We start from the raw sequence: 27,288 nt of genomic DNA on the forward strand, positions 1-27,288 counted from the left end.
GTGCACTTGAACTACAGGTCTAAAATCAAACCTGAATTCACACTGACACCTCCAACTCTTACGTTATCTCCATAATGCAATGACCTATGTTCTTACTCATCAGAATCAGTATTCCACAGCTGTACCCAATGTACTAGGAAAAATATAATCTGACAACGTAAGGAATAGTCAGTCCCCCTATAACTGTTTATTAGATGAGAATATATTCCAAATTAATAACTAAAAAAATTAAGTTACAGAGCATGCATAAAATACAAAGTGGCAATTTACAAACAGACAATAGTATCTTTATAACCAATACACTAAAATAATAAAAGGACTACAAAAGAAAGCAGGAATGACTGACTATAGCAATGCCTTCCGTGTGCCCTACACATCATGAGCACCGCAAAAGACAGGAGATTAATTAGGAAATGCAGCAATCTACGCAAGCCTACGTGTATATATTTTTTCCTTGGATATCCCATCATCCTGAATAGTATCCCTACAGGTGACAACTTATAGAAAACTGCAGATTAAGTGCTTAATACTATCCATAAGGAAGTAAAACTAAATGTTAGTGTGCATACTTCTGAATGAGAAACTAGTTACTCCATTGATTGCAATTATGTAGTGGAAAAAAATTATTCCAGGCCTCTATAATGCCTAAGTGCATTCTACTTAAACTCAAAGTACTATTTCATTTTACATACTAATACATGCCTTTAAGTGGTACCACTTAAGCATAAATTAACCTCTCACTAGATTCTTTAGACATACTAAAACCAAAGATCTAACTGGACTGTATCCCACAGTACACTGCAAACCTCAAATATTAGCATTGTTAAAATAACTATCCATGCTTGCTGGTGGATATAGTGATAAAAGTAGGTTGCATTTCACATACTGGAAAGGTTTTAAAAGAAAATTAACATCTCAAAATTTGATATTACCGGCATTAAGCCAGTTATTGTATGAGCAATAAAATGCCACATAATCTACTGCTGGGAAGTGAACTCAGATAAATTACTTGGGCTGCTTGAGCACTGCAGCAGTCACCTCGGATGGAATTTCCACCAGTCTCTCCAGTTCCCAGCCTGCTAGGCAGCATTGTTTGATTTTGGGTCCCATAACCATACCCCTATCATAACCACAACAGACTTTGTGTTTAAGGTAATTCTTGCTCAGAAAAAAAAAAAAAAAAGCCCACTCTTTAATCAGCTTTGATGCTTACAAGAATTAAAAACCAAAATTTACTACATAAACTTATTAAGGCATTTTAGAAAGTGACTTCTAGACTAATGGAAAATTTTCAAGCTCTCAAAATGCTGTTATGTTTATAGGGCAATTCTTATATTTGTCAAAATATACACTGCACTGAGAAAAGTGTATTACTCATAAGCTGCTTTGTGGCAAAATAATAATTTGTTTCTAAGATCTTCTTTGATTTCATCAAGACCAGTGGGTCTAAACTTCAAGTTCTATTATGTTCTACAGAGACAGGCTTCCATGATGAAAAGTAAACAATAATTGAGGAATTCAAACATTCAGTTTATTAAACTAAGGCTACTGAAGCCATAGCATGAAAAACAGCTGCAGTCATTCGGGACAAAGTGGATGATTTTATAAAGCTAAAATCAAGAGACGTAAGACATGGAGAAATCTATAAGTATGAGGAAGTAAGTAAGAACACAAAAGTGACCACAAGAATTACAAATATATTTAAATCTCAGACCTGGGAAATGGACTATACACAGCCTTCTAGGGGAGCAGAGGATCGCCTTAGATGTTCTGACAGCATTGCACCTTTGGCTTATTTTCAGTGGTTGGTGGGACATGAATAGGAACCACGTTGTTGCTTGGAGACATGTCATTTTCACGTCTGTCTGACATTTGCTTCTGAGAAACAATGCGGTATATCTCTGAATGAGAAGAAGAGAGAAAAATGCTTAGTCTGAATAAACCCATAAAGAGTTTGAATAAAAGAGAGATGATACACCAAATATAGAATATATATATATATATATATATATTTTCAAATAGTCACTACTTAGAATCAGCCTGTGATTTTAACAATTGTCCTGTTAAGAAGAGAACCTAAGGGTTTTACAGTTTCAGAGGGAAAGGATCACCACTTAATTAAAAAAATCTTGGTTTGAAGTGCATTACATAGTTTATAGATCTGAATTAAGTTACAAAACTGTTTACTTACACATAAAAAGGACCAGCTACACTGACATTGTGGAAAATAAATAAATCTACACTATCAAATAATTCAGTATCAGTAATGTAACAGGCTTTTGGTGAAAAAATACTGACTCCTCAGGTGGGCGTGCAAATGTCTGAAGGGTAATTAGAAAGATAAAGGTTGGCATCCTGCCTTCATTTTCTATCTCTTGTCTCCCTGCAGTTACCTTGCACCTGTGATAGGAATGGAAGCCCCCTGCCCTAATACACCCCACCCAGGTAACAAAGGCTTTCTTCAAATAAAAGGCCCAGTCTGACCAATCCTGAGATAATGAGCAACCAGACCACTTCTGACCAGACCATACTTGTGACTCAACTGTTTAATAATTACACATAACCCTTCCCCCCACCATTCTTCGTCACTTATACCTAAACCGCATGTCTGCACAGGGAAGAAGGGCTAAAGTACTTACTTCACCTCTCCCCACCGTTCCCCCTTCCCTGCCCTCCACTACAACTCATCTCTATTTCGGATTGGGGGCAAATGGCCAGATGTAACTTGTAGAAACCTCAAATTTGGACCAGTGGACTAAAACTCCAGCTACAGTGACTTAACATTTTATATGCAAACTCTATTTTGCTTTCATGACACTTTTTTTTTTCTTTTGCCAGTTCTGGGGCTTGAACTCAGGGCCTGGGCACTGTCCTTGAGCTTCTTTTTGCTCAAGGCTAGCACTCTACCACATTAGCCACTGCGCCACTTCTGGCTTTTTCTGTTTCTGTGGTGCTGAGGAATGGAGCCCAGGGCCTCATGCGTGCTAGGCGAGCGCTCTGCCACCGAGCCACATCCCAGCCCCTCATGACACTTCCTCAGTTTCTGCTCCCTTCCACTCAACAGTAAGCTTTAGGACTAAAACTCTATCTTGTCTTATTTACTACCCTATCTCCAGCACAGACAATATTTTGAAATTGCATTAAAGTCATTAAACTTCCCTACTGTGTAACACATTTTATTTGATTTTAATTTTTCATTGCCTGACTATAGATTATAAATGTTGTTGCCCTTGCTAGGCAGGCATTCTATGACTTCAGCCATATCTCCCCAACACCTCCAGTCCTATAAACTCCTTAAGGGCAGAGAAAATGTATCTTATTTATCTTTGAACTCCCAGTTCTTTTTACAAAAAAATAATGAAAATTGAAAAAGCAACTAAAAATCCTTCAAAAGGTGTTTGAATTCCAAAAACAAGACAAACTTAATTAAGCCTCCTACTATGATTTACTAAGAGAGACATAATACATTCCTATTCACAACACCATGTATTCTTGGCAATTAAAAGTGAATTATGAGAATACAAGTAAATCAAGAATGTTAGGATAGGGCTGGGAAGTTGGCTCAGTGGTAGAGCACCACATAAGCAAAAAGAAAAAAGCCGAAGTGGCGCTGTGGCTCAAGTGGTAGAGCGCTAGCCTTGAGCTGAAGAGCTGAGGGACAGCGCCCAGGCCCAGAGTTCAGGTCCCACGACCGGACCCCCCCCCCCCCCAAAACAAAAAAAGAATGTTAGGATAAATGTCTAAATCTGAGCTATCTGTGCTAGTTACCTATTTAAATAAAATAGCTTTAAAAAAAAACAACAAACTGGGGTTTGAAGTGCCTTGTGCTTGCTCAGCAGGTTCTTCACCTAGAGCTGAAACATACCTTCAGACCTTTCTTTTTCCTCTGGTTATTTTTGCTTCTGCCCAGGCACTGGCCTGGACCATAATCCCCTATTTTAGGCTTTCTGTCACAGCTGGGCTGGTTTCTTATGTTGAGATGGAATCTCCCAACCTGTTCTAAACAGGACTGTCCTGGAATCCTGAACCTCTCTAACTCAATCTCTCAATTAGCTATTATAATAGGAATGAGCCAATCGCCCAGCTTAAGTAAATAACATTTATAATCTAATTATTCAGCCATGGGTCATACTGCCTATGCTAAGTAGCAACCTGTGGCTAGTAGCAATTCTATGTGATACCTCAGATATAAAACATTACATCAATACAACCTGTGATCCTTGACTTGGCCTTGGATTTAAAATTAAGGAATAAATTTATGAAGGACATGAATACGCTTTGGAGAAATCTGAGTATGGACTACATATTACAAAATGCTGCATAAATACAACATCTGTTTAAGTAAGCGAATGCTTGGTTTTTATGACAACAAATAAATATTCAGTAAACTAATATTCAGTGCCTAAATACTTAGTTACAAAGTCTATAACTTACTTTCCAAAGCTGAAAAGGAATGGGGTGTATATATAAGCACGGAAAAATAAACCAAATGTGGTAAAAATCGAAAATGATTCTGGATAAAGGATACTTGTTCACTATATTATCTGTAATATTGTCTAAACTTTTAGGGAAGGAACAGAAATGTGTTTTCAAATGCTCCAATAACATATCAACCAACTTTAATATATGAATATTTCAATTAACTAAAATTTAAGAAAAATATGAGTCAGGACACTTATATGTTGCTTGGGTTACAGATGACAAAGGAATTACTGCCAAATTTTTTAATGGTGTTATGAGTTTAAGTCTTAATCTTTTATATATACATGCTGAAATTCATATAATCGAAATAGCTATCTGGCATTTATTTCACTATAATGGGGGAGAGATGAGGCTGTCAAAATGAGCAGTTGTTGACAGCTACATGAGAGATCACACCATTCCAATGGGTATGTTGGAAACTTTACATAACAAAAACTTAAAAGGAAACACATATGCCTAGGCAATGGTGGCTCATGCCTGTAATCTTAGCTACTGAAGAGGCTGAGATCTGAGGATCGTGGTTCAAAGCCAGCAAGAAACTCCCCCAGTCTCTTATCTCCAATAAACGACTCAGAAATCGGGAAGTGGAGCTGTGGCTCAAGTGGTAGAGCACTTGCCTTGAGCTGAAGAGCTGAGGGACAGCACCTAGGCCCAGAGTTCAAGCCCCATAACCACAAGAAAAAAGGAAGCACACGTTGATGGAATTACATTTTCTCTAAAGCAAGCATTAGTGAAATTAATATGTAAATTAACAAAAATACAGCTATGTACCATTTCCTGCGCTTGTTTGGAGGGAGGGAAAGCTAAACTTCATGGGTTTTTTGGTAATGTTTGGTTTTGTTTTGGGGCTTGAACTCTGGGCCCCAGCATTGGCCCTAAGCTTTTTGGCTCAAGGCCAGTGCTCTACCACTTAAGCCACAGCACCAGTTCCCATTTCTGGTGGTTAATTGGAGGTAAGAGTCTCAGAAACTTTCTTGCCTGGGCTGGCTTTGAACCTCCCTCCTCAGATCTCAGCCTCCAGAGTAGCTAGGATTACAGGCATGAGCCACCAGTGGCCAGCTTAAATTTTATGTCTTTATTTTTTTATTATTATAAAGGTGATGTATAGAGAGGTTACAGTGGCTTAAGTCAGGTAATGAGTAAATTTCTTTTTAGACAATGTCATTCCTTCTCTTGCTCTTTCCCAGTTTTCCCTTCCTGTCCCCAAGCACATGCTGTATAGTTCATTTTTTACGTATGTAAAAATACTGTACCGAGAGGTTGCAGTTACTTGAGTAAGGTAAGTACATATCCAATCGAGCATTGTTACCTCCTCCTTTGTTTGTCCCCTACCATCCGTTCTCTCTCTACCTCTCCCCTCCCCGCCCACCAAGTTGTAAAGTTCTTTTCCAACATAGTGTCTTGTACATCTCATTGTTACAATGGGTCAACCTGTATCTTTAAGCATTTTGCTAGTTCTCTTCTCCTCCCCAAATTAAAAAAATGTATATACTAAAGCTGGGCACCGGTGGCTCATGCCTGGCTCATGCCCGGGCAAGAAAGTATATGAGACTCTTATCTCCAATAAAAACCACTAGAAAACCGGAAGTGGCTCAAGCAGTAGAGTACTTGCCTTGAGCTGAAGAGCGCAGGGATAGCGCCCAAGCCCAGAGTTCAAGCCCCACGACCACCCCCCCCGCCCCCCCAAAAAATGTATATACTAGGATGCAGGGCACTGGAATCAAATACAGTGAAAATAAGGGTTATACCATGGGGGGAGAACATACAAAAGAAACAAAAAAATCACATTATAAAGAATAGCAAGAAAAAAAAACCACACTCGTGTCCCTATCTTGGGGTTCATTTCACTTAACATCATCTTATATGGTCATATATACATAGCTTTTGACCTTTTTTGCTTGTCCTAGACATACTAGTTATTGCAAATAAGGGAAACCATGGGACCTTTGTTTCTTTAGGCCTGGCTTACTTCACTTAAATATAATTTCTTCCAAGTCTATTTCCTAACCAATGGGGTGATGTCTTTCTTTCTGATGGAGGCATAGAATTCATATATATACATATGTATGTATGTATGTATGGCATTTTCTTGATCCATTCATCTACTGAGGGGCATCTGGGTTGGTTCCCTATCAGCTATGGTAAATAATGCTGCGATAAACATAGTTGTGCTGGTATAGCTCATTTTTAACATAGTGTCCAATGAGTGCTACTGCTGTATTTGTTCACCCTTTGTCCCTCCATTTCTGTGCCTCCTCTTACCCTCCCAAAGACAGATAAATAAACAAACTAAACTTCATGTCTAAGACGGTTGAGGACGGTTCAAATATCAAGAAGCACTAGTGGAAAAACTAGACTATACTCAAAATAAGCTACTGATCAAAGTCCAAAAAGAAAGCATACACACAAAGAATAGGGTCTCTAGGATCTTTTACATTAAAAAGCTGGATGGTAGTGGCGCTGTAGCTCAAGTGGTAGAGCGCTAGCCTTGAGTTGAAGAGCTGAGGGACAGCGCCCAGGCCCAGAGTTCAAGCCCCACGACCGACAAAAAAAAAAAAAAAAAACTATGTAGAGCACTCAGAACCTCGGCGATTTAAAAAAAAAAAAACATGGGGGCTGGGAAGTTGGCTCAGTGGTAAAGCGCTTGCCTTGCATGCCTGAGGCCCTGGGTTCAATTCCTCAGCACCACATAAGCAAAAAGAAGAAAGCCGGAAGTGGCGCTGTGGCTCAAGTGGTAGAGCACTAGCCTTGAGCTGAAGAGCTGAGGGACAGCGCCCAGGCCCAGAGTTCAGGCCCTGCGACCAGACCCCCCCCCCCGCCCCCCGCCAAAAAAAAAAAAAAAAAGCTGGATGGAGCTGGGTGCAGATGGCTCACGCCTGTAACCCTAGCTACTCAGGAGGCTGAGATCTGAGGATCATGGTTTGAAGCCAGCCTGGAGAGGACTCTTAGCTCGGGCTGGGAAGGTGGCTCAGTGGTAGAGCACTTGCCTTGCATGCAAGAGACCCTGGGTTCAAGTTCCAGGACCACACACACAAAAAAGCTGGATGGGAGTATATCAAGGGCAAAGAAAAGGATTTACCCTTCTATCAGGCCAGTGGCTAGGAACAAAGATGATCATCAGTGTGTGTAGTTAAACTATACCATTCTTTCCCCTCCTACCCTCTTTTGGTGCTACAGATAGAACCAAGGGCCTCACACATGCTAAGCACATTCTCCTCCACTAAGTTAGACCTGCCCCCCACCTCAGCTCTTTTGTTGTTGTTTTGAGGTACTGGTATTTAAACATTCATTCATTCTTTGTTTTCTAATATTAAACAGGTCATTTCAAGGGTAACTGATTAAATACGTGACTACTACAGGTATTAATTTTTTACAAGTTGTTTTGAGGATAAAGTAGAAGAACAAAATAATTACTAACAGAAAAAGCAAATACATATAAGAGAGGCAAAGTCAGGCCTCAGAGAATATAGAAGTAAATGATTAAAGAGATCTCATTACAAAGCAAGACATTTGAGCAGTGTTGTGAAACTCTGCAAGTACTGCATACTTTCAGAAATAGATTATTGCTGCACTTACTTTAGTTGCCAAAAGGATGTCTGCTCATTAGGAAAAGAAAAAGAGAAACACAAGCGGGGGAATAAAGAGGAAAATGCTGGTCAGAAAAATCAAAAACCTTTTATTCTTTTAGGTTTAAATACCTTTAAGAGTTTCCATAATTAAGTCTCCTAGCAAGTGTGTTTAAAAAAAAAGTGATAAGGAAATAGGAAGTGGGTACCTTCTAGTTGCTGTCTGATTACAGAAGGTTGTTTCATAACTTGCTAAATCAGAAGCAAGTACAGTATTTCCCTCTTTCAAAGCATGTTCTCCTGAACCAAGTAAATGTAATGATTCCTATGCTGTACTTTTTTCAAGATGTCCAAAGGTTAGCTATGGTTAGAAAGAAAAGGATCCTGCTTTATCATTCTTTTGTAAGAGATCTCTTTATCAGGATCTCTTGTAAGAGATTTAACTATAAAGTAAAACATTAATGCAAGACAGCTTTGAATATAACTAAAGCTAAATAAAAAGCATATATGCCTACTTCTCCTCTAATGGGAATGTGGATCAAAGAGCAAAGAAATTCTAAGGAGATGAAATGTAACTGTTTCAAATTAGGAAAGTTTTCTTTACAAACAAGAAAAGTTAAAATTGTTAGTCCCTCCAAAAACTGAGCAAATAGCATGAACATTAATTATTCCACTACAGCCTAGATAGAAACTCTTCATCTGTTAGATCTTTCTAATCCCACTGCTCATTTGTAGGTCAAAATATATTCCAGTTTGAAATTCACAATGTATTTGAAGGATTGTGCCAACAATAAAGCAACTACTATCCCTAATTAAAAGACTCACTACTGGAATAAAGTTAATTCCTAAAAACCTTACCAAGTTCTAAAATAGCCAAAAGGCTAGGTGAATTAAAACTATTTCAGCCACAACATACACCAGTGGCTCACACCTGTAATCCCAGCTACTCAGGAGGCTGAGATCTGAGGATTCCAGTTTGAAGCCAACCCAGGAGAAAAGTCCGTGAGACGCTTATATCCAATTAACTACCAGAAAATTGGAAGTAGCACTGTGGCTTAAAGTGGCAGAATGCTAGCCTTGAGTGAAAATGTTCAGAGCCAAGGCCCTTAATTCAAGCCCCATGTCCCACCAAAAATAAGTAAATAAATAAGTCTTCATACTAAAGAGTTACCTTGAACTTATGAAGTACCTGAGGAAAACTGTCTGATTTCACCTTAACCAAAAAAATCAGTTCTCACAGCCTAATAGGAACTGAAAATATTTTTATCACACTCCAAAAATGTATAATCTGAATTTAATCAAATTCAAACTAAGAAACACTACAGGCCTGTACCCTTCAACAATGTCAAGGGCAATAAACAAAAGAAAAGTGAAGGAACTCTCTCAGATTTAAGAAGACTAAAGAAACAGGACGGCTGAATGAAGCATGATGTGCTCCCAGACTTCTTTTCTTTTTAGCAAATAAGGACCTGAATCGAACAATTGCCAAAATCTGAGTGTGGTCCACAGATAAACACCGTTGTGGCAATATTATCTGTCTAATTTTGATGGTTATAAAAGAATATATCCTTGTTTTTAGAAAATATATCCTGAAAAATACTGAATGATGAAAGGGCAACAACGTTGTGTATGCCACTTATGCTTCCATGGTTCAAGTGCGAAAATGAACCTACTTAAAAGAGAAAAAAAGCAAATGGTAAAATAATACTAACATTTGAAACACATGGGTAAAGAGTATTTGTAAGTTCTTTGTACTATTACTGAAGTTTTCATTAACTCTGAGATTGTAAAAAAAAAAAAAAAAAACTAAGTTAAAAGAAAAAAAAAGAGAATATTGAAAATATAGATGAAAAAAATCTCTTAGGACTGAGGATGGAGGTGAGTTGATAGAGTAGTTACTAAACTTGCTCCAGGTCCAGGCTTTGATCTTTTCCACAAAACCAAACAGGCTAGGTACTGGTGGCTCACACTCCTAGCTACTCAGGAGGCTGAGATCTGAGGATCCAGGTTCAAAACCAGCCCAGACAGGAAAGTCCATGAGAGTATTATCTCCAATTAGCAACCAGAAAATTGGAAGTGGCACTGTGGCTCAAAGTGGCAGAGCTAGCCTTGAGCAAAAGAGCTCAGGGACAGCACTCGGTCTCTAGAGTTTAAGCCCCACAACCAACAAAAAATAAATAAAATTACATTAAATAACATAAATCTTCCAATACTAAATAATTTTGCATATTAAAAATTAAATGGGGCTGGGCACCAGGTGACTCACACATGTAATCCTAGCTACTAAAGAGGCTGAGAACTGAGGATCATGGTTCCAAGCCAGCCCGAGCAGGAAAATCAATGAGACTCTTATCGCCAATTAACCACCAGAAAAGGGCAGAAGTGGGGCTGTGGTTCAAGTGGTAGAGCACTAGCCTTTGGCAAAAGCAGCTCTGGGACAGTGCCCAGGCCCAGAGTTCAAGTCCCAGGATTGGGAAAAATAAATAATTTTTAAAAATTAAATGGTTGTGTTTTCTTCTAGCAACATCAAAACACAATGTAAATGTTCCCCTAATACTGTTAAAATTTAAGGTAGAATTAACTCCCTGGAATTAAGCCTTTTCCTGTCTTTTCTATGCATTAGTACTCACACACTGGCATATTAGAGGAAGAAATGTTTAGAGAAAACATCCTAACATCTGCACAACAACACAGAAGTGGGGGCTGGGAAGGTGGCCTTGCATGCATGAGACCCTGGGTTCGATTCCTCAGCACCATATCAGCAAAAAGAAAAAAGCCAGAAGTGGCGCTGTGGCTCAAGTGGTAGAGTGCTAACCTTGAGCTGAAGAGCTGAGGGACAGTGCCCAGGCCCAGAGTTCAGGCCCCACAACCGGACCCAAAAAAAAAAAAAAAACAACACAGAAGTGTGCTGCCATACATTGGAATTTATGAAGGAAGCACAAGCGACATTGAATAAAATAAGCAAAGTTGTCACTAAAAACCTTTGCTTTCAATCAACAGGAGGGAGGGAAGGGATGGTAGGGGATAAAAAGGAGGAGCTAACAATGCTCCATAGGAAATGTACTCATTACCTTATTCATGTAACTGAAACCCCTCTGTATAGTATTTTTACAATAAAAAACACATAAAAATTTAAAAAAAAAAAAAACCAGTAAGCAGAAACTAATCTTCAAGGACAGAAAAGCTCAAACTTAAACATGTATAACTGCTGTTTAGAGTTTATGTTTGAATGAACAAAAGTTTGTTGCTAAAACAATACACCATAGTTAACTAGGGATTTGACTTTATCGTAGTATCATAATAAATGGGCTAGAAATTTGATCAAAATAAATATGATAGAGCGAGAAGATTTGGTGGAACATTAAATATAATCCCAACAATGACTGGGTGCTAGAGGCTCACATCTGTAATCCTCGTTATTTTGGGGGTGAGAACAGGAGGATCACAGTTTGAGGACAGCTTGGACAGAAAATTCATACAACTTCTTCTCAACCCGTAACTGGGTACTATGGCACAACAGTGATTTGGGAGGCTGTGACTGGGAGGACTGTGGTCTGAGGCCAGCACGGGCAGAAAAACCTTTAAGACTGAACAGAAGGAAGGCTTGTCATAGAGACACAAACGTGTGACCCCACCAAGACTGTAAAAAGAAAGGCAGAGTGAAGCTCAGGCATGGCTCAGAAGTATTGTGGTAGCCTAGCAAGTATGAGGCCCTGAGTTCAAACCCCTATTATCACGATTAAAAAAAAAAAAAAAATCCAACACTGAGGACTTCCTAAAATATTCCCCTTTCCCTCCTTTTTTTTTTTTTTTGGGGGGGGTGGGGTGTGTTTTGGTGTTTTGTTTTGCCTTGAGATGGGCTCATGCTATACAACCTAGACTGGTCTTGGACCTGCTATCTTCCTTTTTGCCTCTTGAGTCCTAAAATAATAGGCATGAGCCACATTCCAAGTTTCTTTCTTCCACCATTCTTCCTTCCCTTTTTCTGTTCCACGTCTGTCTGTCTGTCTGTCTGTCTGTCTATCTATCTATCTTTTTTTAGTTAGTTTTATAGTGTTGGTGATCAATCACTAGAGCAAAAGCTCTATTTCTCCAGCTATACCCAGCCAGCCCTTTTGCTTTTGTTTATGAAACAAGTGTCTTATAGTCTCTACCCAAGATAGCATAAAGCTCTGCATCCTTCCTCTGCCACCCAAGTTCAAGGATTACAGGCATGCATCAACAATGCTTGCCTCAGTTTTTTTTTCAGGTGGGCCCATGACGCACGCCTGTAATCCTACAACTCAGGAGGCTGAGATCTAGGATCGAGGTTCGAAGCCAGCCTCTGTAGAAAAGTCCCTGAGAGACTCTCTCTCTTTTTTTTTTTTAATCTCCAATAAAACGTTCAAAAACCGGAAGTGGGGCTGTGGCTTAAAGTGATAGAGCACTAGCCTTGAGCAAAAGAGCTCAGGGATAGCAGCTCCCAAGCCCTGAGTTCAAGCCCCACAACTGACAAAAAAAAGTTTTCTTCAAGCAGCTTTCAGAAGCCTTCAACCACTCACAGACCTATACTGTAATGTAACTGTTGTATAGCACTGTGGGTGTGAAGACCTGGGGAGTTCAGCGACTTTAGTTACACAGAGAGTTGAGGCAAAATAAAACGGAAAAAAACCCAGCTGGTGCCAGAGGCTCATGCCTATAATCCCAGTTTGAAGCCAGCCGGGGAAAACAAAGTCCATGAGACTCCCTATCTCCAATAAACTATTCAGAAAAAGCCAGAAGTGGTGCTGTGAAGACTAGGGACAGTGCCCAGGCCCAAAGTTCAAGCCACAGGACCAGCAAAAAAATAATAATAAAACTTAAAAAAAAAGTAAAACCCTAGAAATGATACCACTTGTAGGCATGGACAGGAGGGAAAAACTGGGGGAGAGTGAAGGGTAACATTGCACCAAAAGAAAAGTGCTCATTTCCTGACTTATGAAACAGTACCCCTCTGTACAACACCTTAATAATAACAATAAAAATATTTTTTTAAAGAAAGTAAACCCCTAGAATTCCTGGATCTCAATTTACTACTCCACACATTGACTCAACCAAATCCACATTAGGGGTTACAAAGAAAAAACAGTAAGACTTGCAGAAACACTGCATGGTTTATCAAATCTGCCTTGCTTGAAACAATGCACAATGAAACTCCATAGAAAAAAGATTTCTAAAGAAAAGTTACTGTGTTCCAAAAACTCTTCATTTGAAAAACTCTAGTTCTTTTAGTTACTGTTCTGATAACAGAAAACAATTTTAGCTGGCTGCTATTGCCTCTAGCCTATAATCCTAGTTACTCAGAGGTTGAGATCTGAGGATTGGGATTTGAAGTCAGCCCAGCCCCAACAGAAAAGTCCATGAGACTCTTACCTCTGATCAACTATGAAAAAACCAGAAGTGGAGCTGTGGCTCAAGTGGTAGAGCATCAGTCTACGTAATAAAATAGGTATGCAATAGTTCTAACAAGGTTTTGTTTATGCTTTAACTATAATTTAGCCACTAATATCCAAACTGTGTAGGGAGAGTTAAGGACTTTATAGCCACTAATTCATAAATATGTTTGGAGTTTTGGAGGTTCTCAGTGTTAGGTCATTCTTTTCAGTGGATTTGAGACAAAAAAAAATCTTTAAGAAGGAACATAATATTTTCATCAAATCATATCTCAACACATAAGCCCTCTCCCAAAGTGGAAATAACAACTCCCAAAATATATTTGAATAAGGAAAGTGAGACCTCAAAAGAATAAGTAATGTATACAGGTAGGACTAGAACCCAGGCCAAGCTTAATTCCTAGGCTTTACTCCTGAGTCTCCTGTCTCATATCAGGGACTAACTTAAACTCAGGGCCTAGCTTGCTCACTTGGCTTGCTTGCTTGGTGTTCTACTACTTGAGTCACACCTCCAATCCAGCATTTTGCTGGTTGACTGCAGATGGGAGACTGAGCTGGTTTAACCTTAATCCTCTAAGTCTTAGCCTCCTGAGAAACTAGGATTACAACAGTGCCTGGCAATGTTTTCACAGTAAAATAAGAATTAAGTTTAAAAACAAATCTATTCACTAGTGCTACATACAAAAACTAAATTGAAATACATTTAATTATACTTGGAAGAACCAACAATTCTACATACAGAATTTTCAATTATGTTGACTATATTCTACCTGGAAAGTGCTTAAAAGTAATGCATACATTTAGATATGTGTAAAAACAATGTATCAAAGTACTTTTTGGGACTGGAATTGTGGTGGTTCAAATGGCAGCACACACGCCTTGCAAGCTCAAGGTCCTGAATATTAGCCCCAATATCACAAAAAATAGAACGACTTAAGTTTACTAATAATTTGGTCATTTCAATAAAGTAACGGTAAATATGGGTCAGAACAAAGAAAGCGTGCTCTTATCCAGAAGACTGACCTAGTTACACACATTCTACAACAGCATAACCTTTGACCCCTTCTCATTAATGATTAGAACCTTTTGGTGTGCGATCACAAGGTTTCTTTTTTTTTTTTCTCAAGGTTTCTATCTATATGGAACACTTTGCCTTTTCTATAATATATCATAGGAGAAATTCATTTTTTGTTTTCTTTAATATTTTAAAGTATTTATTTGCTAGTTTTTACTTATTTAATTTCAGAAGGACATTTAAATCTTTCTATAGCTGAGATCCCAAAAGCACATTAGAAAAATAAGAAGTAACTTGTGTCTCTGACAATGAAGTAGGGAATACATGTGGGACTAAATGTAAGCAAGCAAACTATTTTCAAAGACTCTTTCCCACTGTGTCAGGTGAATTAGAATGACTAAAGCACAAAGGTTGTATCTAATTTTACACTCTAAACTACTCTTATTATTGTAGCTTTAAGTCATTCTCAGAGGACATAGTCTCCTAAGTAATTTTATTTCCTAAAACTTCCCGTTCCTCAATTCCCACTGTTATAATAATCTAAACCTCTAAGTCTTACCTGTTAGAATTGTCTGAAAAGCAGCTTCTACATTTGTAGAGTCTAGAGCAGATGTCTCAATGAATGATAAACCATTCTTTTCTGTGGGAAGACACAAAAACTTTAGTCTTGTCAAATCTTGTAGTGGGGGGGGAGGGGGGAGGGGGCAGGTTTGCTGGAGCTGAGCCCCAGTACCTTGCACAAGCTAGCGAACACTCTATCACTGAGCTATATCCCCAGCTAAAGATCTGTATCCAGCAAGAAGTCAGTTTTACCCAAAGCAAAGCAGGTTCTCCTCTCACTGAGCTATTTCCCCATCTCTTTCAAAGTTTCTTTGTTTTTGTGCCGGTTCTGGGGTTCAAATTCTGAGCCTGGGTGCTGTCTGTGAGCTTTTTTGTGCTAGTGCTCTACTACTTGAGCCACAGCTCCATTTCTGGCTTTTTGGGTAGCAAATTGGAGATCAAAATTTCAGACTTTTGCTGCCCAGGCTAGCTCTAAACTATAATTTTCAGATCTTAGCCTGAGTAGCTAAGATTACAGGCATGAGCCACTGTGCCCTGCTTCTTGCCAAGTTTTAAAGCAGGGAATGTGATACACTCAAGACCACATGAGAGAGATAAAACTGTCAGTCACAGTGGTGCACATCTGTAATCCCAGCACATGGGAGGCTGAGAAAAGAGGGTCATAAGCTGGAAAGAAGCCTGGGCTACACAGCGAATCCAGATAAAACTGAGATATACAGTTAAGACTTGACTCCGTTCCTTATCTCCCCTTCCTCCCAAAGTAGATAACCTACGAAATCTTCAACTTCTAGGATAGTAAAGGCACTATTCTACTTACACTTGAACAGATTAAGAATACCCTCACTGGTGTATCAAAGCCATTAAGACATAGTAAGATACATAGAATCACTGTATTGTTATGGAACTCCAGTTACTGACCGGCAAAAGCTCTTGCTTCATCTGTTGGAACTGCCCTGAGATGACGTAGATCACTCTTATTGCCCACAAGCATAATGACAATGTTACTATCAGCGTGATCTCTCAGTTCTTTCAGCCATCGCTCCACATTTTCATATGTGAGATGCTTAGCAATGTCATAGACCAGTAAGGCACCTACAGCTCCACGATAGTATCTGAAAACAAAAACACAGTAGCTATCAGAAAACAACCATGATGAGATAGGCACAAACACCAGGAAGAAATCAAGACTTGGATCATGTATTTTTAAAAAACATGCTTATAGAGGCTGGGAAGTTGGCTCAGTGGTAGAGCGCTTGCCTTGCATGCCTGAGGCCCTGGGTTCGATTCCTCAGCATCACATAAGCAAAAAGAAAAAAGCCGGAAGTGGCGCTGTGGCTCAAGTGGTAGAACGCTAGCCTTGCGCTGAAGAGCTGAGTGACAGCACCCGGGCCCAGAGTTCAGGCCCCACCACTGGACCCCTCCCCCCCCCCCCCAAAAAAAAAAAAAAAAAAGAATTCCTAGCTGGTGTTAATAGCTCACACTTGTAATCCTAGCTACTCAGGAGGCTGAAATCTGAGGATCATGGTTCAAAGCCAGTTGGGGCAGGAAAGTCCATGAGACTTTCATCTCCAATTAACTACTAAAAAGCCGAAGTGGAGCTATGGCTCGAAGTAGTAGAGCACTAGCCTTGAGCAAAAGAGCTCAAGGACTGCCCAAACCTGAGTTCAAGCCCCATGACTGACCCCCCCCCCCACAAAAAAAAACCCTAATACTAGAATTCTTCAAAAGAAAAACATTTTTTAAATGGTACAGTAGTCCCCTTTATAAGCAGTTTTGCCACCACAGTCTACCATTCTTAGTCAGCCTCTACAAAAATATTCAATGAAAAATTCTAAAAAGAAGCAATTTCCCCCTTTTAAATAAGCACTGTTCTGAGCAGGATGAAACCTCTATTGAGGCCAGAATATGACTCTTCCCTCTGCATAGCCACACTGTATGAACACCTGTCCATTAGACACTTAGTTATCAGATTGTAGCGATGGTATCAAAGTGCTTGTCTTAAGTAACCCTTAAGTAATTAAGTAATCTGATAAGCACCTTACTTCACAAAACTTGCAAATTTAAGGTGGGCACAACTATACGTACCTATAACCCCAACACTTGGAAAGCTAAGGCATGAAGATCACAAGTTAGAGGCTAGCATGGGCTACATCATTTGAAGCCAGCCTGCATGACAGCGCAAGACTATCAAAACCTTTAAAAAAGAAAAACACAAGACTTACGCTGATGTTATAGCTCGGTATCGCTCTTGCCCTGCCGTGTCCCATATCTGTGCCTTTATTGTTTTCCCATCAACTTGGATGCTTCTTGTTGCAAACTCTACTCCAATGGTGCTCTTGCTTTCCAGATTAAACTCATTTCGAGTAAATCGAGACAAGAGGTTACTCTTTCCAACACCAGAATCTCCAATAAGAACAACTGAAAAGATAAAAGAAATTAATGTCCAATGAATGAAGCAAATACATTCAGCATACCATCAGAATGGTAGTTAGGCTTTAAAATGCATAAAAAAAAAAGAAAGGATGTTTGAGTTTTACAAAGAGATGAGAGCAGAATGTTGAACAGTCTATGCTTTTGACCTGTTAACCACTTATAAAACCAATTTATTCTTTAATCTGTTTCCACCTATATAATGACTTCCATACATCATCTGCTTAGCACAGAAATAGTACCCTGTCCTACCCTCTATTTTGGAGTGCTGGGATCAAACCTGGGGCCTTATCCATGCAAAGAAGTATTTTCTTACAAAGCTACTCCCCAGTCCTTAAAAGCACAAGTTTAATCAAAGGTACACTAGGGAACTTGATAAGACATTAATTACCTTCAATACTAACCTTATGACTTCAGAAGGTAGTAAGCTAAAAGATAAATCTTAAACTAGATGAAAAATTTGTAGTATTAAAATATATCAGAAAATAAAGGATGTTAGTGGGTTGAGAGAGAATAAATGTCCTAATTAGTTTCATCAAGCACTAAGTGTGATGTGAGGACTGATATAACAAGAAGAAACCCATTTAAAATATGAGGTATCTGGGGCTGGGAAGGTGGCTCAGTGGTAGAGCGCTTGCCTTGCATGCTCGAGGCCCTGGGTTCGATTCCTCAGCACCACATAAGCAAAAAGAAAAAAGCCGGAAGTGGTGCTATGGCTCAAGTGGTAGAGCGCTAGCCTTGAGCTGAAGAGCTGAGGGACAACGCCCAGGCCCAGAGTTCAGACCCCACGACCGGACCCAAAAAAAAAAAAAAAATAATAATAAAATAAAATATGAGGTATCTTAGGGGCTGGGAAGGTGGCTCAGTGGTAGAGCGCTTGCCTTGCATGCCTGAGCCCCTGAGTTCGATTCCTCAGCACCACATAAGAAAAAAAGAAAAAAGCCAGAAGTGGTGCTGTGGCTCAAGTGGTAGAGCGCTAGCCTTGAGCTGAAGAGCTGAGGGACAGCTCCCAGGCCCAGAGTTCAGGCCCAACGTTAAATAAAATATGAGGTATCTGGCCTATAAACTGTCTGGCTGGGATACAGAAATTTAAAACAACTTTTAACAGTTGTACATCTCATACTGGCATTAAGCTATATGCCCTTCCCAAAATGAAATCAGCTCCACCTCACTAAACAGGAACCCTAAGAAGCTAACTATTAATTGTACATACTGTTAGTTAAAGTCAATACAAGGAGGATTTATGCTTTCATTTATGACCATGAATTTTTAAAAAGACAAGCTGTGATAAAAATTTAAGTCCTGTGGTTTCTAGATGAGGTAGTTTACTATAAACTTTTTCTTCCAAGTAAGTAATGTTACACCTTTTTTGTGTGTGTGTATGCCAGTTCTGTTGCTCGAACTCAGGGCCTGGGTACTGTCCTGAGTAAATTTTTTTTGCTCAAGGCTAACATATTACCACTTGAGTCATAGCTCAAGTAGGGATAGTTAATTGGAAATAAAGAATATCTTGGATTTGTCTGCAGGCTGCCCTGGTTTTGAACTATAATCCCTAGGTCTCTGTCTCCTGATTAACTAAGATTACAGGCATGCGCCACTGGCGTCAGGTTGATATTACACTTTTAAGAATTTCAAGGGGCTGGGAAGGTGGCTCAGTGGTAGAGTGCTTGCCTCACATGCATGAGGCCCTGGGTTCGCTTCCTCAGCACCACATAAGCAGAAAAAGCCAGAAGTGGTGCTGTGGCTCAAGTGGTAGATACTAGCCTTGAGCTGAAGAGCTAAAGGACAGTGCCCAGGCCCAGAGTTCAGGTACCACAACTGACACACACACACACATACACATACACACACACACACACACACACACACACACACACACACACACAAATTTCAAACAGAGGGGATTATTCTGATTAAAACATAAATGTATGTAACTATATAATATGTGAACATATTATATATAATATATAAAACAAAATATATGTAACAAAAATGAAGGTTTCAAAAACATGTAAGTTGTTTTAAAGCATTTTCCATTTCTACCTTCTGATAATAACTAGTGCTTCTTCCTTATCTTAACTAGCTTTACTTAGATGCCAGGACTGGAAAATCAAACATGCCAGAGACTGTCTTACTCAGCAGATTGGGATGTGGTGGGGCAGTAGGAGAGGAAGGAAAAAAGTAGGATAACTCCCTGCAACTCTGACCAGAGGAAAAAGCAAGTCCATTATGTACTTCTTGTCACAGGAAGGGCTACAAGCTGGCTTCTGGAAGGGAAAGTACATTATCAAATGCATATCATTTCTGGCTTCCTCCATCAGCTGATTCAGCAAAAATAAATAAATAAAAATCATCAGGCAAGCAGTGCCTCCATGCAGCAAAAAAATGGTTCTTTCTAACTTTATATTCAATTAGAGGCTGTCAAGGATGTGGTAACAAAGAGAGATGTGGGATCTCAGTCAAGGCTAGACCTCCATCTCAACAGAAAAAGCTAGGCATAATGGTCATTTCCACTATAGTGACAAACAGAAATAAGAGGATCAAAGTTCAGGCATGCCCAGACAAAGAACAATAATAAGTGTGAGTGTCAGTGACTCATGCCTATAATCCTTGCTACTCAGGAGGCTGAGATCTGCCAGCCTGGGCAGAAAGGTCTGTGAGACACTTACCTCCAATTAACCACCAAAAAAGCCAGACATGGAGCTGTGGCTCAAATGGTAGAGCACTAGTCTTGAATAGAAAAGCTCAAAGACAGCCCAGGCCCTGAGTTCAAGCCCCAGGATCAGCACAATAAATAAAATTAATTAATGGGCTGACAGCACAGCTCAAGTGGCAAAGCCCCTGCTTAGCAAGTGTAACGCTACCAAAAAATAATCATCATCACAATAATACAATCAACCTATCAATAGATTACCTTCATTGCTACTCCTTAGGTGAGAAGATTTGTTTTAAATGACCTGTGGCTTCACCCAAGCACTGAATACTCACTGGAGGTATGAAAAGGTAGAAAGCCCAAAGGATTAGAACATAGCTACTTCAAAGGCACTCCCACATCAGTCAGCAATTCAGGAGCCAGTCATACTGAACACAAAGCACACAACAACTAAGCAAGACATCCAGAATGACACCACCTTTGGAATATTAAAAAAAAAAAAAAAAAAGACATACCCTCCTCCAAACACAAAAAATCTCCAGCACTTTCATGTTTTGATTTCCTTCCTTTTGACTCCCACTCCTTTTATTTAATATATCGAGGGGGTTATGGTTACATAGGTCAGGTAATGAGTACATTTCTTTTTGAACAGTATTAACCCCTCCTTCATTCTCTCCCACTTTTTCCCTTCCCTGCCCCCCTTGACTTCCACTCTTAATGATTAAGTTCATTATCTCACCAACCTCATCTTTATGCCATAACAAAAATACTAATCAGGGGCTGGGAAGGTGGCTCAGTGGTAGAGCGCTCGCCTTGCATGCATGAGGCCCTCAGTACCTGGATTCCTCAGCACCACATAAGCAAAAAGAGAAAAGCCGGAAGTGGTGCTGTGGCTCAAGTGGTAGAGCACTAGCCTTGAGTTGAAGAGCTGAGGGACAGCGTCCAGGCCCCACGACCAGACCCAAAAAAAAAAAAAAAAAAATACTAATCAGCAAAGTTTCTTGCATTTTATCTCAGTGTAATCAATTAATCTTAATAAGAAAGAAGCACTCAACTCAAAATTACTCAAATTGGCTGGGAAGGTGACTCAGTTGGTAGAGCGCTTGCCTTGCATGCCTGAGGCCCTGGGTTCGATTCCTCAGCACTACATAAGCAAAAAGGAAAAAAAAAAGCCGGAAGTGGCACTGTGGCTCAAATGGTAGAGCGCTAGCCTTGAGCTGAAGAGCTGAGGGACAGCGCCCAGGCCCAGAGTTCAGGCCCCACGACTGGACCCAAAAAAAACACTCAAATTTCATAGACGTTTTATACAGATTATAAATTACCTCAATAAATTACCTCATGGACCAGATCACCAAAACCAACCTATTAAAGGATATCAGAAATAACAGAAGACCCTAGTTCTGTAAGAATGAGACTCCTAGAGCTAGAAGTGGTATTGCATCTACCTAAGCAAGCATGAGGCCTGGAGTACAATCCCCCACCACCACAAAAAAAAACGAACAACAACAAATAAAAAAAAAACAGAAAAGAAGAATATTGCCAAAAACATGCTGAGAAGTGAGGCAATAAGGAAAGCTGCCTCTATCCATCTACCAAATTAGAGACCAGAACAGGTAGGCTGGCTAGATGAATGGATGGAATGAAAGTAAATGAAGTGCCTTAGCAACATAATTCACTTGGCTGTGTTTTTTTTTTTAAAAACTAAATTTCACAGCTTCAAATCAATAGCTTTCTCACAAAGTTGACAATATCGAGTTACTGTTATTCTTTTTCTTTCCTTTGTGATGCACGTGTGGTGCTCTCACCCAGGGCCCTGTATGTAGTAAGCCTCCACACTATCACTGAGCTGCACTTCCATTCTCTTAATGGCTTTTCTGAAACCCAAGAATCCTTATGATCATATCTTACAATTCAAGAAAGGAATCTAAAGTAACTTTCCTTTCCCTTTACTTTCTTTTTTTCCCCCCCCCCTCAGTCCTGGGGCTTGAACTCAGGGACTGTCCCTGAGCTTCATTAGCTGAAGGCTAGCACTCTACCACTTGAGCCTCAGTACCATTTCTGTTTATGTGGTACTGAGGAATGCAACCCAGGGCTTCATGCATGCAAGGCAAGCACTCTGCCACTAAGCCACATTCCTAGCCTTCATTTTACTTTCATCTGAAGACTAGCAAAGGTTTATTTAATAAAGCAGGGTAAAAGGAGAAGAGAAATGGAAAGGGAGAAAGGAACACCCCTGATATTCAAGGAGTACAAGTAGACTCTGCAAGTAACTTTTCTATATTATCCATAACTAATATCTCATTAAAAGTACTTCCATTTAAGCATTTTTACAATCACCACTATCTATATAAAATATATATGCCATTATAGATACTTAATAGCATACAACTGTAAGGTAAATAACAGCATCTACACATTGATCATTAGAATCGTTAACAAATAATCTGAAAACAGGGGCTGGGAGGGCGGCTCAGTGGTAGAGCGCTTGCCTTGCATGCATGAGGCCCTGGGTTCGATTCCTCAGCACCACATAAACAGAAAAAAAGCCAGACGTGGTGTTATGGCTCAAGTGGTAGAGTGCTAGCCTTGAGTTGAAGAGCTGAGGGACAGCACGCAGGCCCAGAGTTCAGGCTCCACGACCGGACCCCATCCTCCCCCAAAAAAGAAAAGAAAACTACACAGTATATCAGTATATTAACTGAAAGAATAACTGATCATTTTTATACTGGTTTTCAGAAGCTTGAAGGTATTCCTATTCTATATTATAGTCAAACTGCACCAAGTCTTTAAAACAAAATGTATTCAATAAGGCTAAAGTCTGGACAAGTTTTCCAGATTCAGCAAAATTCGAGTTGCTCAACCCCAAGTTGTAAAAGAAAAACTGACAAAACTCAAGATAGGGATGTTTCTACTGGCAATCAGCTGATGGTTGATTACTACTGACCTTCAATGCAACTCAAAAGAAAATGCCCTAAGCAATGGGCAATGCATCTAGACACTCAGAAAACAAGGCTCAGACTAGACTGGTATCCACCACAGCAAGAGCTACGATAATTGCTTACTTTACCTGTGCTCCACACAACACACTGTGCATAAATACAAAATTAAAAGTTGTCATCTATTTCAAAAAGAAATAAGTAAAGTTGTGTGCCGATGGCTCACCTCTGTAATCCTAGCTACTCAGGAGGCTGAAATCTGAGGATTACAGTTCAAAGCCAGCCAGGCAAGAAAAGCCGTGGAAATTCTTATCTCCAATTAACCACCAGAAAACCAGAAGTGGAGCTGTGGCCCAAGTAGTAGAGTGCTAGCCTTGAACAGAAGAGCTCAGGGACGGCACTCAGGCCCAGAGTTTAAGCCCTATGACCGACAAAATAACAATAGTAATAAGCCTCCATAACCCATCAAAAGTTAAAAGATTAAATGTGCAAGCTAGTATTGTGATACATGCCTATAATCCAGAGGCACTGGGAGACGGAAGTAGAATTGTGATGGGCTACATGAGACTCTGTCTCAAAACACAAACACACACACACACACACACACACACACACACAAACCGAAAAAAGATTTGCTCACTGGGCACCAGTGGCTCATGTTTATAATCTTAGCTACTCGGGAGGCTCAGATCTGAAGATCATAGTTTGAAGCCAGCCCCAGTAGGAAAGTCTGTGAGACTCTTATCTCTAATGAACCACCAAAACAGCCAGAAGTATAACTATGACTCAAACAGTAGAGTGCAAAAAATGTTGAAACCCAGAGCCTATGCCCTGAGTTCAAGCCCCAGAATAAGTATGCATGAGCATGCACTCACACACACACACACCCAAGATTTATTCAAGAACAAATTACATAATTTAGAATAGTCCTGTTCTCCCAACATTTACCCAATTTATACCACCCTATCTCATGTTAATAAAAAAAAAAATCCTTCAGGTGAGTAAATCTGTAGAAAGAGATTTTAAAATAAAAATGTTGTTGCTTCATTTTAAAATAACTGAATAACCCTAAAAACACTATATAAATAAGGAATCAAGTAAGTAATCTGCACTAAAGCTTAAAAATAAAGTGACTTGGCTGGGTGGTGGTGGCTCACACCTGTAATCTTAGCTACTGAGAAGGCTGAGATCTGAGGACTGGGCTTCAAAGCCAGCCCAGGTAGGCAAGTCTATGAGACTCTTATCTTCCACCGACTACCAAACAGCTCGAAATAGAGTTGCAGATTGAAGTGGTAGAACTCTAGCCTTGAACAGAAAAGCTCAGGGGCAGTGCCCTGGCTCTGAGTTCAAGCCCCAGGGCTGGCACAAAAAGTAAAATAAAGTGACTCATATCCTGGAGCCTTAAAAAAAAAAAAAAAAGTGGAAATTTCTTATACACCATATTTTAAATAGCAAAATGTGTAACAAAATAAAATCATAATCCATGTGTAAACAGACTTCAGAAGTTCTCTAGATTTAAGTTGCTTTACTTAACTGCTCTTGTAACTTATAAAGATTTAAAGCTAAAAATGCCTAATAAGAACTACTTGAACTTCTTTTACATTATTACCATATATTGAGTCATCTCACTCCTGCCAACAGTCCTGCAAAGCAGCTCACAGTACTTCCTTGTCTGAAGGAATTAAAACTCCAAAAAAAAAAAAGTCTCAAGGTCAAGAAACAAATATTTAGGGCTGGAAAGGTGGCTCAGTGGTCGAGTGCTTGCCTTGCATGCATGAGGCCCTGGGTTTGATTCCTCAACACCACATAAACAGAAAAAGCTGGAAGTGGTGCTATGGCTCAAGTGGTAGAGCACTAGCTTTGAGCTGAAGAGCTGAGGACAGTGCCCAGGCCCAGAGTTCAGGTCCATGATGGACCAAAAAAAAAAAATTAACATGAGTCAGGATTTGAACCCAGGTCTATGTAACTGCAAGGCTGTTAGGATGGGCTAAAGCCCAAAATTAAATTTAAATTCCTTAAGCCGGCCCAAGATGAATGTAACACACCCTTAGGAAAGAAAAAAAAAAAGTGATTTGCATTTGAGTTTTCAACAGGAGAAATACCTAACAGTCTATCTTGTTCAAACACCTGCCTTGGTGGAGCATACCCTGTACTTTGCAAGGCAGAGGCCAGAGGCAGTGTGGGGAGTGTAGCTCAGTAGTAGGGCACTTGCCTTGCATGCTAAGGCACTATGTTAGGTAGAGAGGTAGCTAGGAGGTAGAGAGGTAGGTAGATGCTGTCCACTGCCATTACACAGTATCAAAAAAAAATCTAAACTCCAAAGTTTCCCAAGAATAATTTCACATCACTTCAGTAAACAGTATGAAAATAACCAGATCTCCTTTTTGTACTTGTAAAATTAATTAGGTACTTTCTTAGCTGTGAATCACTTTCTAATATGGGGTTGGGGTTAGATACTGACCCTCAAGTACTCATCTTAGAGGAGTGTCAATGGAGTATATACATCAGTTAGTATAACAACACTTTCAAAGTATTGGTAAAGGAAAGCAATGCTTCCTGCCTTGTTTAATGAATCACCCAATGGCAGTCAGAAACATCCTCAAGTCTTTAAACTCCACCCTCTACAGTAGGGCTTTAATCGCAATGGCTTCTTCCTTCCTGGTAATGATCTTTGTTCAGGCACACTACTGGTGGCTGTCCTTCTCATTCAGTAGCAGAGAAAGACTGCCTAAGTGAGAGGACATTCACCCAACCAAAAGAAAAGAAAAAAGCGTTTACTGTACTCTCTTCTTACTGAAAGCTGTATCCTGTCTCTTTGTTGGTTAAAAAGGGGGGGGGAGGGGGAGGACTTGGATTCTTCCAAACTCAGTCAAAAAAGCAATTCTTTCCATCCACTCCCCATCCTCCAAGATGTTTTTGTTCAAGGGCACTACGTTTCCCTACCTTATAGTAAATGTTTAATTTGACCCGAGGAGCACACAATCCCCTCCCCCTTTCCACCGTCTGGGAAAGGTTTGTGGCCAACCAGAGCTCTTCCCTTCCTGTTGGATCCTCCCAATGTTGCAGCAGGAAGCAACCAGTCCGTAGTGATAAGCAAGCTAGTATTTGTGCAGCGCGCAACCTTTCCTGTTCAGGAACTGGGCCTTCAGGTCTGGCAAGGATAACAGCCACCACCCATCCGCAACCTCTTCTCCCAAGCCGAATAAATACAGAGTTATCCCGGGGTTGATGTAAGACGGCTGGGGGAGAGGCTAGGTGGGGGAAGTCATCGGCCTGTCGGGGTCACTGCGACAAGTGCGCGCGCGTGGGTGATGGACAGCCCTCCCTTGCCCTCCCTCCTTCCCTCCCGCCCTCCTTCCTTCCCTCCCTCCCACCAGCACTGGGAGCTCCCGAACACCATTTGAGGAGGGAAAAGGATAAGCCAAGAGTTGCCGATCGGCGGGGAGGGAGGGAAGGAGGGAGGGACAGTGCGAGGTCATTGACCTCGAGAGCGGTGGGGGAGGGGGGGAGGGGGGTAGAGCCCCGGCCCCCGGGACGGGACGGGACGGGAGTAAGGCCATAGAGGGGGGGGGGAGTGGGAGGGGGCGTCCACCTGCCCGGGACACGAGTGAAGGCCGAGAGGGGGGGGGCCTGGGGCCTTCGGGAGGGTTCAGGGCGAGGATGTGAGCAGAGGAGGGGCGCCGGGGCCTCAGGACACCGTCGGCGGGAGGAGCAGGAGAACCCCCCCAAAAAAAGCCCGGGGAAAGGGAAGACACGATTTTAGAGCCGGCGGCTACAAAGGCCTTGGGGGTGTGGGGGGGGGGGGAGGTTGGTGGGGTGCGGCTAAGAGACAAGCGTGAGGTGGGACCCCCCCCTCCTCCTCCCCGCCGCGTAGGGCGGAGACGAACTCCGTGACGGGGGACACCCCCCCCCCAAAGCGAAGGGCCGATCGCCGAGGCAGGTCCACACCTCAGTGCCGCGGCGGCCCGGCACCCGGGATCCCCCGGGCGAGTCCCGGGCCGCCCCACACCCCGCACCCCACGCCCCGAAGAACGGGGGTTCCGCGGCCCGTACGCCAGCCCGCGGCCTCACCTTTGAAGAGGTAGTCGTACTCGTCGTCGCGGGTGCCCATGGCGCGGCCGAGGAGCGAAGGGGCGGGAGCAGCGGCGGGACCGGGGGGACCAGGGGGCGTCGCTGCAGGGAGAAGCCGAGCGCCTAGCTTCAGCTGCCGGACCCGGAGGAGAGCCCCGCCCTG

General features: G+C 41.0%; 1 protein-coding gene across 1 annotated transcript; it reads right to left on the reverse strand.

Annotated features, from left to right (window-relative positions):
• Positions 1 to 1,509: 1,509 nt before the first annotated feature.
• On the reverse strand, positions 1,510 to 27,288 carry Rab11a (RAB11A, member RAS oncogene family). The gene is made up of 5 exons (XM_042687632.1): positions 27,126 to 27,288; positions 17,258 to 17,453; positions 15,954 to 16,147; positions 15,034 to 15,114; positions 1,510 to 1,901 (listed from the first exon to the last, which is right to left on the reverse strand). Exons 1-5 carry the CDS (start codon positions 27,163 to 27,165, stop codon positions 1,762 to 1,764), a joined length of 651 nt encoding a protein of 216 aa, XP_042543566.1. The 5' UTR covers positions 27,166 to 27,288; the 3' UTR covers positions 1,510 to 1,761.

The sequence above is a fragment of the Dipodomys spectabilis genome, unplaced genomic scaffold (assembly GCF_019054845.1).
Source record: "Dipodomys spectabilis isolate Male_0828 unplaced genomic scaffold, ASM1905484v1 ptg000108l, whole genome shotgun sequence".
NCBI lineage: Eukaryota > Metazoa > Chordata > Mammalia > Rodentia > Heteromyidae > Dipodomys > Dipodomys spectabilis.

Coding starts and splice junctions, on each gene's coding strand:
- Rab11a (XM_042687632.1), bottom strand. CDS start 27,165: ATGGGCACCCGCGACGACGAGTACGACTACCTCTTCAAAG. Junction 17,454..27,125: donor GTACGACTACCTCTTCAAAG/GTGAGGCCGCGG, acceptor TTATCTTTTCAG/TTGTTCTTATTGGAGATTCT. Junction 16,148..17,257: donor TACCGAGCTATAACATCAGC/GTAAGTCTTGTG, acceptor TTTTGTTTTCAG/ATACTATCGTGGAGCTGTAG.